Source organism: Carlito syrichta, unplaced genomic scaffold, assembly GCF_000164805.1.
Source record: "Carlito syrichta isolate Samal-C Ts95f unplaced genomic scaffold, Tarsius_syrichta-2.0.1 Scaffold305833, whole genome shotgun sequence".
NCBI lineage: Eukaryota > Metazoa > Chordata > Mammalia > Primates > Tarsiidae > Carlito > Carlito syrichta.
The window spans coordinates 778,767-798,156 of NW_007249929.1; the positions used below are offsets into that span (position 1 = coordinate 778,767).

General features: G+C 33.0%; 1 protein-coding gene across 1 annotated transcript; it reads right to left on the reverse strand.

Moving 5' to 3' along the window:
• Window positions 1-12,246: 12,246 nt before the first annotated feature.
• On the reverse strand, window positions 12,247-18,947 carry SLITRK6 (SLIT and NTRK like family member 6). The gene is made up of 2 exons (XM_008062801.2): window positions 18,377-18,947; window positions 12,247-15,988 (listed from the first exon to the last, which is right to left on the reverse strand). The coding sequence occupies exon 2, from the start codon at window positions 15,962-15,964 to the stop codon at window positions 13,439-13,441; it is 2,526 nt and encodes an 841-aa protein (XP_008060992.1). The 5' UTR covers window positions 15,965-15,988; window positions 18,377-18,947; the 3' UTR covers window positions 12,247-13,438.
• Between the last annotated feature and the right edge of the window lie 443 nt (window positions 18,948-19,390).

The following is a 19,390-nucleotide window of genomic DNA, read 5'->3' on the forward strand; positions in this document are numbered from 1 at the left end:
GCCTGTAATCCCAGCACTTTGGGAGGCTGAGGTGAGAGGATTGCCTGAGTTCACGGGTTCAAGAACAGCCTGGGCAACTTGGCGAGATCTCATCTCTACAATAAAAATTTTTTAAAAATTAGCCAGGCATGGTAGTGCACAACTGTAGTTCCAGGTACTTGGAAGGCTGAGGCAGAAGGATTGCCTGAGCCCAGTGGGTCGACACTGGGAAAGTTGTGAGTGTGCCACTGCACTCCAGCCTCTCCAGCCTGGATGATGGAGTGAGACTCCTATGAAAGAAAGAAAGAAAGAGAGAGAGAGAGAGAGAGAGAGAGAGAGAGAGAGGGAGGGAGGGAGGGAGGGAGGGAGGGAGGGAGGGAAAGGAAGGAAGGAAGGAAGGAAGGAAGGAAGGAAGAAAAGGATGCATTATAAAGAAATGTATTATTCATATGAACCCAGCTAACATAAAAAGATATAGAATATTTTTTAAAAGAATACATTATATAGAAAGCACACATAGTAATTTAAAACCAGATTATAAATTAAGAAGCCATATGGCTTTTTATTTTTTATTTTATTTTTTATATTATTTTTGTTTTAAAGATATGGAGTAAAGTTCAGGATTAGGCACATCAATGGTCATCGTACAGGTAAAGTTTGGGAACTCATATTGCTGTTATGTGACCTCCCTCCCCAGCAGTGTCTCACTACTGCTAATTCCTTTCTCATAGTATTATGATAAATGTTCAGGGTCTGCTTATGAGTGAGTACATGTAGTACTCAGATTTTTGTTTCTGTGATAAATCACTGAGTATTAATAACTATACTTTTAATTTCAACCTTCTTTTCAGACATGGTGCTTTCTTTTGTTTCCCTATCTTAATATGTACTAAACTATATGCTTTATAAAGAAATGTAATTTTCATACTAAGCCCAGCTGATGCATAGAGGTTTCATTTAAATAAAGTTAGTATTATTTGAAAAGTGTATACATTAACTTAAAATCAGATAATGTACTAGGAAATTTTATAGTTTTTTAAATGTCATTTGAAAATGTATAACTAGTTCCTTAAGTGATCCTTTAGTATTCCATTTTAAAGTATCCGAAGGACAATTTTAACTTTTAAAATATTTTTTCACTTTTTACATTCAGATAATTTGTGTTCTATTTAAATACTTATATATCTAAAACTCTATAATAGAAAGGCATTTTTACAGGCAAGACATTTAAAATTAATGTTTTGAAATAAATCAGCAAAACACTAACACTGTATAACAGTTACATCACACTTTTAATGATTCACAGATACAATACTTTATTCATGATATTGAAATAAATATACATTTTGATAGCTTTTTCCTTGTTTCTGAAATATCTAAGGTTTTGATATATTCAGACATTTAATGAGGTAAATATTAATCAGTGAATGAAAGTGCCAGTTATAAAAGAAAGTCCTCAATTACTTTGAACAAATAAATAAGTTCATTTATTTAGGGTCTTTACATATTTTCATTCCTTTAGTCGCCCAAAACTGGTAATTATTAACATAATTTCTGAACTTTGTCACAAAGATTTCCTTAAATATTCCAAACTCCATTAGTTTTGCTGTACTGTTACTCAATTCCTATGTATTTTCTGAACACACCACTTAGCTTCTGGTGTGTATGTGTGTATTACCCAAGATGATAAAAGTTTTCTCTACCATCCTCTACACTTCCTTCTGATCTCACATCAAAATCACATTTAATATCTGTATTTCTAGCAACAATTTCTTCAAGACAATCTAGGCTTTATCTATCACAGACTTCAAAATTTTTCCAACTTCTACTCACTACTAAGTTGCAAAACCACTTTCACACTTTTAGGTATTTGTTACAGCAGCCTCTCTTCTTGGTCAGCAGAACCATGCTGTCTCTGAGGGCTTGAAAAAAGCACTCTTTCTTGCCTCTTTCAGCTTCTGGTATTTGTTGGCAATCCTTGTTTTTTTGGATTGTAGATCCATCACTCCAATTTCTGCCTCTGTAGTCACACAATATTTTCCTACATATCTTTGTGTCCTCATATCTTCTTATAAAGTAATGAGTCAATGAATTTATGACTTTCTGTACAGTATAAACGCAACAAATTACATCTGCAAAGACACTCTCTTTAAATAAAGTCACATTCTGAAGTTCTAATTAGATATAAATTTGGGAGGACATTATACAGTCCATTAAAGAATCCCCAAGTATTTATTCTAAGTTATAGAAATAATTTGAGTTAAAATTTTATGAAACTTATTTAGCACATTGGCATATGTACATACTTATATTTTACATATTTATAGATATTATATATTATATCTTTTATTTTTATTATGGCTACATAGATGGAAAATACATTTAAATGTTTTCTATATTGTTCGTATTCTAATATAATTTGGTGGGGAAACTACATGGTTGGGCTGAATTAAATGTCTTTTCTGACTCATGATGTATAAGGAAAAAAACCTAGTATATTTACTAGGTGAATGTTACGATGGGATGAAAACAGATAAAATAGTCTTTCTTAAAATATATAATGATCTATTGAAAAGTAGATAAATTCCATGAGGAATAAGATGCATTAGGGAGAAATATTAGAATTGAAAATAAGATAGAACTTTCTAACAATTAGGGCTAGTAAATTTGTAATAGAAATTAAAATGACTATGTATATTTTGCTGAGTTACTGCAACATTCCTTCAGAGTGCCTCAGTAAATCTTCAAAAATCTCAAAACTATAGAAACATTATTACTGTCATTTTCCAAACAAGAGACATGAATTTCAGAGAATTTAACTTCTATTACTGAATTTACCCAACTCTCCTCTTTTACACAACCTCAACACTATACTATCTCTAAATTTTCCTAAAAGTGCACAAGGAGAGGAAATTATTTTACATATGCTAATTTATCATAAAATACACTCTGAAATAAGGCTGTGACTCATACAGGTTTAATAAGTTGCTAAAAGTCACATAGTAAGTAACTGGGAGGAAAATGGAATGCATATTCCTCTGACCCTGAAGCCAATGTTCTTTCCATCTAATCCCATTATCACATTATATAGTTTTGTAGGGAGAAATAGTTAACTTATATAGACACTGAACTTGATGTTCTTAGAGTACTCACTCACTCATACTACCAGATACATTATTTTTAAATTATAGTTTAGGAATATAGTTATTGAATCTATTTTCAGTGATACAAATACATCTTAAAGAAAAGGACTTTTGTTGATTGATGTGAGCAAGAAATAGTAAAATGGTTGAAAATTGGTGAAACACTGAAGTACAAGAGCAGTTTTCAGAATACTTTTAAAATTTGATGATCTATGTTTCATTAGTATGGTTGTGGCTATCCTACGCAGATGTTTCTTAATTGAATTATTCTTAGCAAATTCATTTCTTGTAAAATTAAATCAAGTAAGATTTGGAGATTAAATTTATGATTTACGTATAAACAGCCTACAGCTCAGTCTTTTCTAAGTATTTTCTCTATATTCTTGAAAAGGCTTCTGTATTACTTTATCTGAAATTCCACTTATTGAAACTTCTTTTGATTTTTCAATTACTAAACCTTCTAAAATACTCTTGTTGGTGTGGCTAAAACCAAGATAACTTTTTCCTCCTAATTCTTTGTATATTTGGAGAAGACAGCAATAAGGCTAAGAGGGCTGATCCACTAGGAGAGGATAAAACAGTAAATTCATGGTCCAAAAGACTAGAAAGTTGATTTCTTGCAAAGCTTTGACCAAATTTGGCAGTAGGAGGTTAACGTGATGCACAAGAGAAAAAAGTGCCCAGGAAGACAAAGGGCCAAGAATACAAGAAAGCAACAACCAAAAGATTGTTTTTATCTTCTCTTAACATCCATCTTACCATTCTCTAGTTATAGCTTCCTACAAGTTGGTCTCCTTATTCCATTTTCCTTTGTTTTAATATCACTTAGGAATTTTTCCACTTGAAATGCTGAATATGCCATGGAAAAATAGATAAGTTTTAGCCATCCTCCCTCTTCAATGGCAAACAATGAGTGAAAGATCACAGTTTTTAAAAGTGGCAGAGTACTTTCACACTGTGTGCGAGAGTGGTATGAAGGTGGAGATTGGCCTGCATATCCTTATAACTAGAAAGTATATTATGTATAACCTGAATACTATTAACTGTACATCTACAGTACAGAAGATAGAGTAGACCTGTGACTATTTATTGGTGTAATGTTGGAGCTTGGTGCGATAACGTGACCACCTTCTTAATGAAAGCATGTGAGCATTGCCTAGAGTGGGCTTTACGATATGTCTGCATAAAAAGGGAACGAGTAGTTGAATTAAAATCCAAAGACATTAGGAAGTAAGTGCACAGGAAAATGAAGGGCCAAGAATACAAAAAAAGCAAGAACCAAAATATATACTGCAAATTTAAAACACACATTGAATTATAAAACAAGCATATTGTTAATTTTTACATAAATTGATCAAATTAAAAAATCAGTCAACTTAATTCCTTAACTTGTTTTCATAACTGTTGTTAATATGAAGTTCCAAGTTTGCATTTGGACAAAACTTCATTATTAAAGCACCTCACCATTGTCTAAAATGAAGGAGTTTCTCACTAAACATTTATTTTGAATTAAATAAAGTCTTAAAAAAATTGGATAATTCAGACCTTCAAAATATCAAAGAGTATAGCAGTAATAGGTTTTAGACAAAATTAAAAGCAAAAATAAAACTGTTCAAAATGAAAATATAACTGTGAATTAAGAGTCTACTGTTTGCAAATGTGAACAACATAGTATTTTCCCCAGTCAGATGGGTGGTATTAAAATTTTAAAATATTTTTCTAAAATCATTATGAGATGAGGCTGATAAGCCCAAAGAAACAAGAATTTTCCAAGACAGAAAAATTTGAGCTTGTCCACAATTATGTATGTAATTTTGGGCGATTTAACTTCCTGAGCCTCATTGACTTACTAATAAATTAGGATATCAATAGGACCTGTAGCTTTGATATGAAGATAAAACTAACCGTAGGCAAGTTACCTGTAACTGGGTATAGGCACTTGGTAGGCAAACACAAAATTTTTAGCTATCTTTATCATTAATGTAAACTAGTAGGTATAATGTAGTCCTTTAAGAGAACTACAGTCTAAGAAGGATCCTACTAGGCTTACTGTTTGACATTCACACTCAACACTTGTACCTTCAAAAAAGTCAGGCCCAATGATGGTAATCTATAATTTGGTAATATTCTATTTCATAGGTTATGCTCTGTCAGACATACAATAATGTATAACATTAATGGAACTCAAGCATCAAATATAAAAACTAAAATAAATACTATTGTAAATAAAAAATAATTTTAAAATTGTACATGATTTTAAAATTATTCATATTAACTTTACAACAAATGGTGGTAGAACAATTGGATGCCAGCTTGCAAATAAATACAAATAGACACAGACCTTAAACCCTTCATGAAAATTAAATAAAAATGGATCATAGACATCAGTGTAAAATGCAAAACATAAAAATCCCTTTGCTGGGTGGGGTAGCGCATGCCTGTAGTCCCAACTACTTGGAAGGCTGAGGTGGAAGAATTACCTGAGCCCAGCAGGTCGAGGCTGAGGTGCCTGTGAGCATGTCACTGTACTCCAGCCTGGGTAACAGAGTGAGACTCTGACTCAAAATAAATAAAAATAAATAAATAAATAAATAAATCCCTAGAAGACAACATAAGAGAAAATCTAGATGACTTTGGGTCTGGAGATGACTTTATAGACATACCGCCAAGCACACTATGCAAAAAAGATTGACATGGTAGACTTTATTAAGATTAAAAACTTCTGCTCTGTGAAAGGTAGAAGCAAGAAAATGAGAAAACAATCTATCAACTGGGAGAGAATATGTGCAAAACACATATCTAAGTGAGGGTTTTCATCTAAATTATATAAAGAGCTCCTAAAATTCAACAACAAAAAAATAAACATCTATATCAATAAATGAGCAAAAGACCTTAACAGACATCTCAGCAAAGGAGATAGACATATGGCCCAAAAGCATGTAAAAAAGTTGCACCACATCATAGGTCATCAGAGAAATGTAAATTAAGACAACAATAAGATGGAACTACATGCCTATTGGATGGCCCCAAATCAGAAAACTGTGACAACACCAAAAGCTGGTGAATATGTGGAACAACAGGAACTCTTCATTCATTGCTTCAACAGGTGCAAATGCAGTGATATAGCCAGTTGGGGAGATAGCTTGTGGCTTAGAAAGCAACACATAGACTTAATATACAATCCAGTTGTCTCATTTTTTGATCTTTACCCAAATGAGTCAAAAATGTAAATCCACACAAAAGTCTGCAGCCAGATATTTATAGTAGCTTTTCTTATATTTATCAAAATTTGGAAGAATCCAGGATTTCCTTTAGTAGGTAAATGGATAAATAAATAATGATACATCAAGACAATGGAATAGAATTCAGTGTCAAGAAGAAATAAGCCGTCAAGCAATTAAAAGACGTTGAAGAATCTTGAATGTATTTTACTCGGTGAAAGAAGTCAATCTGAAAAGCTACATTCTGGTTGATTCTATGACATTCTGGAAAATGAAAAACTAACAAAACAGTAAAAGGATCAGAGATTGCCAGGGAAGGATGAATAAGCAAAGCTCAGAAAATTTTTATAGTCAAACTGTTCTGCATAATACTATAACTGTGAATACATGTGTTAAAACACACAGAATGTACAGCAAGAGTGAACTCTACTGTAAACCATGGTCTTGGGGTGATAATGATGTGTAAAAGTAGATTCATCAGTTGTAACAAATGCACCATTCTGGTGCTGGTTGTTGATAGTGGGAGAGGCTACGCTTGTGTGAGAACAAGAAATATAAAGGTACACTATATTTTTTGGTCGATCTTGCTGTGAATCTGAAAATTCTCTTAAAAAATAAAATAGACTTACAAGGAAAAAAATTCTTCATACTATATAGTTGTCTATTTAGGACTCAAATGACACATTCTCTGAGATGATAACCTTTATTTTAACTTATGAGCAAACCATGGAGATGAAGGTTGCTTTAGTCAGTGGTATTAAAATATCAAAAAATGAAAATATCTGTTGCCATAATCTCCATGTATATAATAATTCTAATAACATTTTATTTGCATATTGTTTGTGGAAGTTTTACATCAATAGAAAACCATGAGAACTATCTGTGTTGTAACTTATTTGTCAATGTTTCTTTTTTTTTTTGAGTTGGAGTCTCACTCTGTCACCCAGACTGGAGTGCAGTGGCCGCTCCCGGCCACCGCAGCCTCGACCTGCTGGGTTCTGGCAATCCTTCCACCTCAGCCTTCCAAGTAGCTGGAATCATAGGCATGCGCTACCACGCCTGGTTGATTTTTTGATTTATTGTAGAGATGAGGTCTCGCTGCCCAGGCGGGTCTCGAACCACGGGCTCAGGCAATCCACTCACCTCAGCCTCCCAAAGGCGCGGGATTACAGGCTGAGCCACCGAGCCCGGCTGTCAATATTTCTATTACATAAAAGTCAAATTAAATTCTTAAGAAGTGTTTGAAAAATATAAATGAATGTCAACAAATAGTAACTAATTATTCTGAATTAGAAAAAGGAAACTACACTATTAGTATTTGGTTGTCAGATGTATGTGTTGTCTGGTCCAACAAATCATTCAGATTTTTTAAAAATGTATTTAAAATGTGCTAATATATCATTTTGAATATCAAGAATTATGTAATTCATGACTAAAGTTAGTTAAAAGTCTGACTTTTCTTTCGATAAAATATTAAAAGTCACAGTGCCTTACATAAACACAGAAGCAAAGTGTGCACAGTGGCAAACATACATTTTCTGTGATTCCATATGACTTGTTAATTACTCATGGTTAACAAAGGAGATCTGGTGAAGATAACTGTCCTGAGAATAAAACAAAACACATAAATCAACAATAGCAATAACACAGGGTACCAATTCTAACCTTGTTACTCTTAATGGCTGTATAATACAAGGCAAACTAATATGAAAAACTTTGAGTAAACTCTAGAAGGTTATGATGTACTGAGGTTAGGAATTTGATTTGCTGTACCATAGTACACATTTTTTTTCTTTAAATATATGTATTTTCTAAATGAAAATACTTCAAATGTCAGGATCAGGCTCAAAATGTGTCTGTGAAAGACTTAATGCATTATACCATATATATTATTTAAACTGATCTGATTTTTTGAGTATCAGGACTCCTCTGAACTCTAAGGTTAACTACCTTTTTCTACCATATATTGCTGTATTAACTTTTGACATTATGCATCATACAAAGAGAATAACAGGGTCTTGTATGTCTTGGAAGTGTCCACAACACTGAAGAAATGGATGGAAATACACCTAAAATACATTCATTAATTGTGATTTCATCACTGATAACAATGTGAATTTAAAATTTAATAAGTTCATTTTGGCAAGAGAATTGATTCTTTTTGAGAGTAGAATCTCTTTACAACTTCTCTAAAACCAAATATGGAGTGATCTATCACAGAAACAAAGAACTGAGTATCACATGTTCTCACTCATAAGCGAACCCTCAACAATTGTCATAATACTGTAAGAAAAGAATTGGCAGTAGTGGGGAAATGCCGGGGTCGGGGGGGGGGGCAGGATTGGTAGTAATAGGAAACTGCTAGTGGAAGGGGGTCACACCTCATCAACAAGGGTACCTGCATAGCGAACATTTGTATACCTAACCCTGAAGTTTGCCCCACATCTTTAAAATAAAAAAGAAAGAAAAAAAGAGCATGAAATATAAAAATGACATTTAAATGCCAGAAATTTTATGCAAGACAAGTAATTCAAAATACCTCACTCATTCTCAAATAATCAATTTTCTCACTGGTATAACCTAGAGACATGAAGAGGCAAATAATTACTTGTGGAAGGTCAGGTCTTCTTGCTGTTCATGTTTAAAAATCCTAAATCAAATGTACTCTATTTGGAAGTGTATACTTTTAAAATAATTTAAATTGGAAATACATGGACTCACGCAAGTGTGCAATTTGTTGTTTTGAATTGTTTCCTTTCTTCATTCACTAATCCGCTGAAAGACATTTACTAACAAAAGAGTATTTGTCTATTTGATTATGCTTTCAAAGCAGCTAGAAGAGGATTTTACATCTGGCAGTCGTCTTTATGTTACATATATGTAAGAATGGATGCGTATATAGTATAAATTCATCTTTTAAAAAGGCTATAGTATTTTGTAAGACAGATAATGTCAATTATTTTCATAAGAGATATAGTTGCCAAACAATATTCTTTAATAATATAATTATCTTATTATAATTCAGTGATAAACAGCTATTATACCTATATTCTTTTTGAAATTTGAGGCATTGCTAAAGTATGAACCTCAGGGAATGTTTGGGCAAGTATTTGCATTTCACAATGTGTAGAATTGAAAAATCTATTTATTAGATTTGATAAATCTATTTTTTAATTAGAATTGATAAATCAATTTATCAATTCTAAAGTTTTATTTTTAATCAGTTGTTCATTCCTCATCAGTGAGGTCATTCTTGATGTGGTTGCCAGACACAAGACCACTCATCCTGAAAAAGGCTTTTAATTGTGTCTTATTTTACAATAAAATCTTTATAGTACCCCTTCATAAAAGTGCTTTACAGGGAAGAAATACAGAAGAATTCTCAAATTCACTGTAAAACCATTTTCTTACCAGGAGATCCAGACTTCCTTTCCCAAATAGCTGGCATTTGTATACACATGGATAATTTTATTTTCACATAGAAAGCAACCCTCTGAAATAATTTTGCCCCAACTACTGTATATAGGAAGTTTTGGTGAACTGTCTTTAAATATTTGTGTTTATTTTTATGTCAAAAAAATGTTTATAGCCAAACAATTCTGCAAGTTAATGGTATTCTTTTTAAAAAGTAGTTTGATTACCTATTAGTTATCATCAAAAAATACAAAATGCAAAAATAGATTATAGTATATTGAGACTTTATCTCATCTTTATTAGCTCTTCATCTATGTATGGAAGAGTATAAAAGAAGGGAATAAACCATTATTTTTAAAAGTTACATTTTATAGGTATCCATTAAAGGATACCCATAACACATTATTCTATCCTGAATCAAAGATTAAGCCTTTTTAATTAATTGGGTGAAGGCACCCAGGAAGCTTAAGGAAGCTTAGATGGTGCTTCTGTTAATTTAGCATTACAGCAGCAGGACCTTCTCTTCTGCATTATATAAGAGATTGATTCAAAGAGGGTCATATCATTGACATAATCTCTCCTTATAGAGTAAAATTTCCATCCCATTTGTGGAGATCAATGAAAGATAACTGAAGAACACTTTCATACATTTGCAGTAAGTAATTTCATGCATTTTAGGGAAAAATTATTTGTTAAATGAGAATTAATACAACCTGTATCATTTTGGCAAGAAAATATCTAATAAGTTGATTTAGAAGTTTTTAAAAAAGTATTCAATATGATTATACACTACTACAACTACATTAAAAAAATTTTTGGACATGAGTCAGAATTTCCACTGATGTGCAATGAGTAACGTGTAGCTTCTGTTTAAATCAAGAAACACACCTCAGATAATTAACAGTCTATTTTTTTCTTTTAAATGGTCAGGTACTTGTGAATGAAGATGAGAATCTTCAAAAAGGATTTGGAATTTTGTATCAATCAATTAGTTGTGGAAAGAGACACACTGTTTGCTTAAGTAAATAATGAAACAGGCATATAATAAAATTCTTGCTTAGAAGTAACTGGAAGTGCAGGTGAAATAAAGGTTTGAGAGATTTTCACAGATCATAAAACCTGTTAAGATTTAGAGACCATCATTAGTTTTCCCAACTTTTAATAACTGGTAGGGTCACAAATCATGTAAGAAGGAGTCATGAATAGAATATATAAGGCTTTAAAATATCTTGCTTTTGGAAATCACAATGATTTCTACGTCATTTTTAAGATAGTTCCACATTTAGGATTGTACTTTAATTTTAGGGATATACTTACATAGCTTCATAAACAATTTTGTTCCTTTTGACTATAAGTTGAAGAAAGAAGACTATTACTTTAAGGCAATTAAAAACAGATAAAGATGAAAATAAAATTCTCCCAACTCAAAGAGAAGAATGTCTCTGAGGGCATGTCTCTGTCTGTATTCATGGGTCCATTCCAAGGCTCCTCCAGGCATGGGAATTTCATAAGTTTCTCTAATGCCTTTATCTACCTGACTGGCATCAGAAAAATATTGGCAGATACTCAAATAAGTAAGAGAAATGCAATAATATGAATTCTGTCCTTGCTGTGTTCTTCTCTTCAGAATGTGATTTTTAAAATAATGTTTTGGAGGGTTTATTTACTATTTACTATGGTGCTGGATATTTTTTCATAGATAAATATAAGACATTCTATATGGACATACTTTCTCTTAAAAAATTGTTACTTAAAAGCATATTTCCATCTTTATTCTTTAAAACTTTGGAAACTAATTAAAAATGTAGGTTTTTAATAAATCTTTAAATACATAATTTTGATTGCCTTCTAGTAACATAATCAATAATTTAAAAGAGAAACCACACGATATAATTTCACGTTAGACTAGTCTTCTTACCATGTGGCAAAGCCCACACTATTTTTATCAACAAGAAGGAGTCTTACTCAAAATCAAAGAAATAATGTATGTTTTGTTAGTAGGGCAGAAAGTTAATGAGAAAATATAAAACATTTAATAGAACATTCAGGGATCACTGAAGTATTGTTCAGTAAATTGAAAGAGTTTGTTCCTAGAAAACATGTTCCTTCATAAACTAGTGCATAAGTTTGTCTGGTGTTCAAAAAGAAAACTTATATTACCTTGATTAACTTCCTTTTGCCTTGGAAAAACCTGCAGTATGATTGATTCTATAATTAGAAAGAAGAAAAATAAACCATTTCCTTTTGTATTGCATTAGAAAATGATTTGCTTGAAAGGGAAAACTGTTAGCCATACTTTAAGTTTGGCTCCCTGTCAATCATCCTAGAAATTGAATAGCCTTTTGCACACAGTGAACAAGATTCTTCTTTATGCACAAACAGAAACCACCTTTTGTATGTTTGTGTGTGTGTGTGTGTGTGTGTGTGAATGTTTGTGTGTGTGTTAATCCTGAATAGATGAATTGGAAGAAAGCACATTTTAAAAATATAGTTTTCATTTTAGTTTTATTGTAGTGAGTAGTATTTTTAATTTTCTTGAAAGGCACCCAAGAATAATTACTTTTGTGAACCAAAAATATATAAAACTGTACAGAATAAATAGTTCATAGAAATCTAGCTGTATTTTCTTGTGAAATAAAGCTACATTGTTCCTCTCTTGAGACAACTTAAACCACTTACCTTTAGAAGTGCCTTTTGCTACTTATTTATGTCATCTATAAGTATACATCAATAAAAATAAAATAATTTTCCTATTTGTTTTACACCTGTGAATTACTTGAACGAGAAACATACTCCTATCATGACCATTCAAATTTACAAAGAATTAATGCTATGAAAGAAAGTAATCTTAATAGAGTCTCTAATTATATTTACAGTTGAATATCAGTAGCATTTTAAAAATATCCCAAGAAGAATTAAACTTTGAGCATAAATGACATACCTTAGTTCACAGCAGCATTGACCTTAAGATTGTCCACACAAAATGTGCAGAAAAACCCAAAAGTTTACTTATTTATTCCACTTGAACTATTAATCATTTTTTATTTTTTTTTAAAATTCAGAAATCATAAGAGTGGCATTCATTTAACCTCAAATGTACAAAGTTTTGAGCCACTCATGACCTATATAATTACAACCTTTGAATTTTTTTTACTATTACTATTTATAATTGTCAAGTCCCAGTTCCTTTTGCATTTATTGTGAGAAAATTATGTTTGTTTGACAATGCATTTTTGTAGTACATACTGGTTATAAATGATGTATTACTTACACATTATAACGACATATACAAGTTTTTTTAAAACAATGAAATCCAATTTTCTTTAATCTATGGGGAAAGTAATTAAGAAATTAGAGATGCTTAAATGCTCAACCTTTTTAGATGTGCAAGAGGACCTCTGTGAAACACTTTTCCATGTATGGAGAAATATTACTATAATCCTTGAATGATTTACATGCAAGGATTTAATTTATTTGGGACAGACTAAATTGCCTGAAGATAATGTCATGGCTTCTCCCAATGATCCCTGAGTTTCTCTTTCTTCTTCTTTTTTTTTTCCCATAGAATTACTGCTGTGCTTAAATTCTGATTGATGACACACTCATGTAAGGCACTTATTTACAGGGTTTGGACTTAAGACAGAATCACAGCATTTCTGCAAAAGCCCTCAAATTCTCTGTTTATGTTTGCTGCTCCAGGACTTCTAAATAGTCAGGTTCAGCGTGTAAATTAGCTTTGAGTTCAAAATACTCATTTTTAGTCTGTTCCACTAACACTTTCCTTGGCCGTGAATACATTAACGTTTCCATTAACTTCAACTCTTCATGAGCTCCAGGATAATGTACCTCCATATCAGGCTGGAGCTGAGCAATGTTTTTCCTTAGGTATTCTGTGATTCCCAGTTGCTGAAGTTCTCTTTCTTTTTCTAAAATGTTTCTATACAATGAACTGGCATCCTGGAAAGATAAAAATTCTGTTGATTGATTCATGGTTTTGTATTTCATATTTGACCCCGTAAGTGGTGAATGGTTTTCCCTTTCTAAAAGACTTCTTTGGAGATGTTTTGCATCACTTCCCTCTTTCTCGTTTCTCTCTTCTTCCTCTTCCAAGTGCTTGGGACCAAAGGATGGACTTCTATAGACATGGACCACAGGGCTCACCATGTGCTGCTCATACAATGAGGCAGAGGGTCTTTCAGTAGTGTGATGAGTTGTTTTATGGCCATACATGCTGTACTGGAGATGCACAGGACTGTTGTCTCTCATTTGCTCATCTACCTGTTTCTTTTTGTACCTTCTCCTGCGGTGGAGAACAAGAACCACTATCCCTGCAGCACAGAACACAATAGTGATGAACACAATCAGAAGTCCTAATATTAGAACAGAAAGAGGTACAGCATCAGTAAGCGATCTTAAAATAGTATCAGCTGTATTTGTTGTAGTTGTCGGAGTAGTGACAATAATGTAACTTGTCTGAGTTGGCACGGATGGGTTATTTACTAAACCTGGGCAAAGAAGGTCACTGTTTAGGGCTTTTAATTCCTTTTTGTTGAGATGCCCCGGGGAAGTGCAGAGGATGTCATCTGTCACTGTGTTCTTGCCTAGCTTTTGTATCCATTGCTGCAATCCAACCAGGTCACAGGAGCAGTCCCAGGGGTTATCCTCGAGGTCAATCTGGGTCAGGAAATCAAGATCGTCCAAAATATTACTTACAGGTAGATGGGTAAACTGGTTTGTTTTAAGATTTATCCTAGTTAGAGGAACCCCTGAAAAAATATGTGGTGGTAAAACTTGTAGGAGGTTGTTATTTAAATAGAGGACTTTAAGTTTAGGCATTGGGTTAAAGGTTCCTGGCAATATTTCCTTAATTGCGTTGTACTCAAGGTATAAGTACTCAAGGTTGTGTAGACCAAGGAACATGCCTTTACTTAATTTGGTCAGATGATTACCATTTAGATAGAGTTTCTGTAATCTTGTTAGATTCATAAATGATCCTTCTTCAAGAACCTCGATACGATTGTTTCCCAGGTGAAGCATTTCCAAAGTGAAATATTCTACTAGATCAGACTTAAGTAACGTATGAATAATATTCCCCGCTAGAATGAGCTTTCTTGGATTTTGTGGAGGAGGTTTCAGATCTGATAAGCTTTCAATGTTGCGCTCTTGACAGTGTATTAGAAGTCCTGATGGAGACAAGACTTTGCAGTTACAAGGAATAGGACAGTAAGGTCCCGGAATTTGAGTGGATGGCTTTGTAATATAAGGTATCAAACCTGGCGCTTTGGTGGGTGGTTTCAAAATGGATGTGGTCTTGGTTGACATGCGACTATCACTTATTGAAGATGTTGCTGCCAGATGTAATGATCCTGAAGGATCCTCATGTTCTTCATACACAGGAGGGGTGGGACAAATGGATTCCTTTTTTAGTCTACTTAGTATGCTTCCTTTGAAAACTGGAGGGCTGTTGCAAACCACATCACCAATTATAGATTGTGGAGGCATATTCTCCAACCAAATTTTTAGCTGCAATAAGTCACAATTGCAGGCCCATTTATTGTCCTCCAACTGAAGATCCAGTATTCGGCCAATGTGTTCTAAAAAACCAACATAAGGCAATGTTTGCAACTGATTTCCACGAAGATCTAGATGGGTTAAAGGAACAAATCGAAATACATTTGGAGGGAGACTCTCAATAGCATTGTCATTTAAAATTAACACTTTAAGTCTGATGAGCTTGCTAAAGGCACTTGGTTCAATCACTGTAATAAAATTGTTATCTGCTTGTAGGAATTCCAGGTTTTCCAGACCATGGAAGGTATCCTCTTTAAGAATTTCTAAAGAATTGTGATTGATATGAAGTTGCTTCAGGAGGCCAAGGCCATTAAATGCACCTGTCTCAATATCTGCAATATTGTTAAATCCAAGATGTATTGAGATAGCATTGGTAAGCCTAGAAAAGTCATTTGTGTGAAGCATTGTCAAGCCATTATTTAATAAGCTTAGGTGGAAAGGTCGTGATGGTGGTACACTTATTTCGGATAACTTCTTGATACCTTTTTCTTCACAATTTATTAGCATTGTGCCATCCTTTTCCTCACAATTGCAAAGAGAATCACAAGCTCCTCTGGCTGAGAATGTTGGAGTTTGGGACTGTAAAGATATACAGGCAAGGAGAGACGAATATAAGAGATGAATCCACACCTTCATGTTGTCATGTGATGAAATCTGATTCTGTAAAATAAAATGCAATAGCAAGGGACTTTAGTGGGGAGAATTGGGGAGATGAAACTGACATATTTAAAATGATAGGGTTTTCTCTAAAAGGTAAATTACTGATTACCATGAAAATATGAGTACCTTGCTGCGTCTACATTTCTGCATTTTTCCCCCCTAATGCTTGGATAGGCATATTCTGATTACTTTTAACTTGCATTGTGGTCAAAATATAAAATTTAGGTCAAGGAGAATTTAAAATCTATCATAGTTTGTGTTCACATGTGGTAAGTAGGCTGCATTTTATCAGATGAGAGAGATGCTGGCTACATGGATCATTGGTACTTTGATATAATGCAAAGTTGTATATTTGAAAACATTGATTTTTTAAAATTTTTACCTTAAAGTATGATAATTTAAGGTTGGAGGATTATGGTAGAAGACAAATACATAGTTATTAGTTGGAAGCTTAAAGAACTGTAAGGAATGTAAAAATGATAAAATGTATGTATGTGTGAATGCCTGTTTGCATGTAGTACACATTTCCTCTGTTTATATTTTATAAATGGTTGTCAGAAGATAACATCTAATAATTGTATCCATGTTTTAACCTGCTTTGCTTTTGGCTTTAGATATTTATTAAATTTGACATTCATTTAAAAAACCTTGAGAAAAATGTGCCTTTGATCTTGTAATAAAGTAGAACGCTATAAAAAGAATTCTGTTCTAACTATTCCATTGAGGGAATAATAGTATCAGATTTATAAGCTTAAGAGTGGCCATTCAAATTCCACTTAAATCATACTTTATGTTGAATTTCTATAGGTAGGATTTTTTGCTGCTTTTATAATCTATTATGGATAAAGTTAAAATCATAAAAAACTAAAGAGGAAAAATCGATATTTACCACACATTTCAGGCTATTGTAAAGGAATAAACAGTGCCTCATATTAACTTCTAGCAGATGACTTCCTAATGAGGTCTTGAAACAGGCTTTAGGGCACAGTATGTCATCACATAATTAAGCAGTTGATCTCCTTTATTATAAGGCTTAAAGTTGCAAACAATGAACTCTGAAACAAACTGCAAACTCTGAAACAAACTCTGAAACAAACTGCACCTACTAAAATATGTGGTGACATCTCTAATTTGGTCTTTTAAAAAAGGCAGTCCAGGATAACAACATCATATATTCTAACTCTGTAAACATTTAAGACATGCATCTGAAACAGCAATTCTTAAAAAGAGTCTAACTTTTAAATGACAGTAATGACAAAGTAAACATTTATAACTCTAATGGTATCTAATTTTATTTCTTTCCTCTTAGTATTATACCTTAAATTTATACAACATAAATTGAAAGATAAACACTACATCTTATGACTATTCAACTTTTCAAAATGTTAATTGTTTTCATGTTTTGTTTGAAATGTGAACAGTAGCTTTGAATCTAATTGAAATTCACAATCAGAAAATACATACCAGAACTCAATCAATACTCCTAAAAGTAAACTTCCAATTCCTTGAAAACATTTTTACTGAAACCACGTATAGTATGAAACTTCTGAAAGGCAGAAGGTAACTAAAGAAACAAAACAATATAGTGCCTTTCTATATTAAAAAAGAAAAAAGATTAGTAGAGTTTATTTTTCCATGGGGAAACAGTTTGATTTCAAGCAGCTTTGAGTGCTGTGGTTACAATCAAGCAGCTTGTAATTGCAGTCTTTAACTTGTGGATTAGCTTCCACAAACACTAGAAGTACTTTTCCATAAATTACTAAAAAAGAATGAGTCGTTTTACCGGGCATAGCATCTTCAGATAATAGTAAATAATTTCTAAATGATAAGCTCTCATTATCTGTTATACCTTGTATGCATTTTATGATCTTCAAAATGTGCAAGGGAACAATTTCTAATCTTTTCAGATACACATATATTTGGAAAGTGGTTTCATACTGACAATTTCTGACACAGTGTTAAAGAAGTCAAAAATCTCAATGTACATATTTTAAGAAAATACATATCTTCATCAGGAAATAAAAGCATGCAAAATACAAAGAATCATTCAACATTCTGCTTACATTTGAAATCCAACAATGGCATAGGGAAATGAGTTTTCCTGCAGAAAGCACACATAATATTTAGTTTCCAGTAACAAACTGCATGTTGTAAAAGAAATAGTAGCATATTACTAGATTTGTTCTTCTCTACAACCAGCTGTTAGACTAAATGCTGCTCACAGAAAACAGGCATCTGCTACCGTGTAAGTTGTGCCAGTAAGCAAGAATGAAATTGAGTATCTTTTAATGCAAAGTTGATTTTTTAAAGGAGGCAAACATATACATTCAATCGCTTTACAACAATGCAAAAGTACATATAAGGAAAGCATGGAAACATTCATCTTACCTGTAAAGCAGACTGTTCCTGACGTTATCTGTAATGCACAGCTGGAAGAGACGTTCAAAGTAATTCAGTTCCTTTATTAAAAAAGAAAACACCAACCACTGCGTACTTTCTTCTCAAATATCACTTTTTGGCAAGTCCCATAGCTTCATAAAGTTAAAACCTCTGATCAGAGACAGAATGCTGAGCATTTCATTGAAAATATTTCAAGCAGAGTGCACACTAGAGCATCCTGAAGCAATTGTCCTTTTTTCCCCCAATTAAAATTCACGGCATACTTCGCAGCTATGCTGACTTTTTTGCATATAGTTAACCATTTGCAAGCTGCTGAATGCTGTAAATAAACAAGATGTTTAACAGAGCTGGAATTGATCACTCTTGATTTCTTAGGTTGTAGATCCAAGCTGCAGCAATGTTCTCCTTCCTCCCTTTCTAGTCTTTCTCGTTAGCTCAGTTTGTTATTAGTCAGATTGCCAAGGGCTGGGAGGTAGGCGTAAATAAAGAGACTTCTTGGCTTTTGACTCAGCCTTTAAGCCCTTCCCCATCAGAGCGCTTTAATCTGCCAGTGTCATATAACACAAGAGACAGCTCCACCTTGGGACTGTTCAACTCCTCCTCTTTCTGCAACTGGTCTTTCCACTTCCTCTTAATACCAAATACAGTGCAAGTGAATTTTGATTTAAAAAATAGCATGTCGTTTTAAATATTTGATAGTACATTTTGTTATTAGAGCAAGCTAATTAACACATGATGTCAAATTGTCAACCAACACAACACTGTAGGTCTGTACACATGTGTGCAAAAAAACGACAAGAATGCTGCCTCTAGAATAGTTTCTTCATGTTGCTTTTTAGTGGTGTTTATGGTTGAAATTGCACACTAATCAAATTTTAACATCTTAAAACAAACTGCTTCCCTGCAACATTTATGTTTTTGCATTCACCCTTTCATTTTTTTCGTCTTATGTTAGGGACTCCAAGTTTCATACTTCATTATTTCTTTCCCTACAGCTAAAGT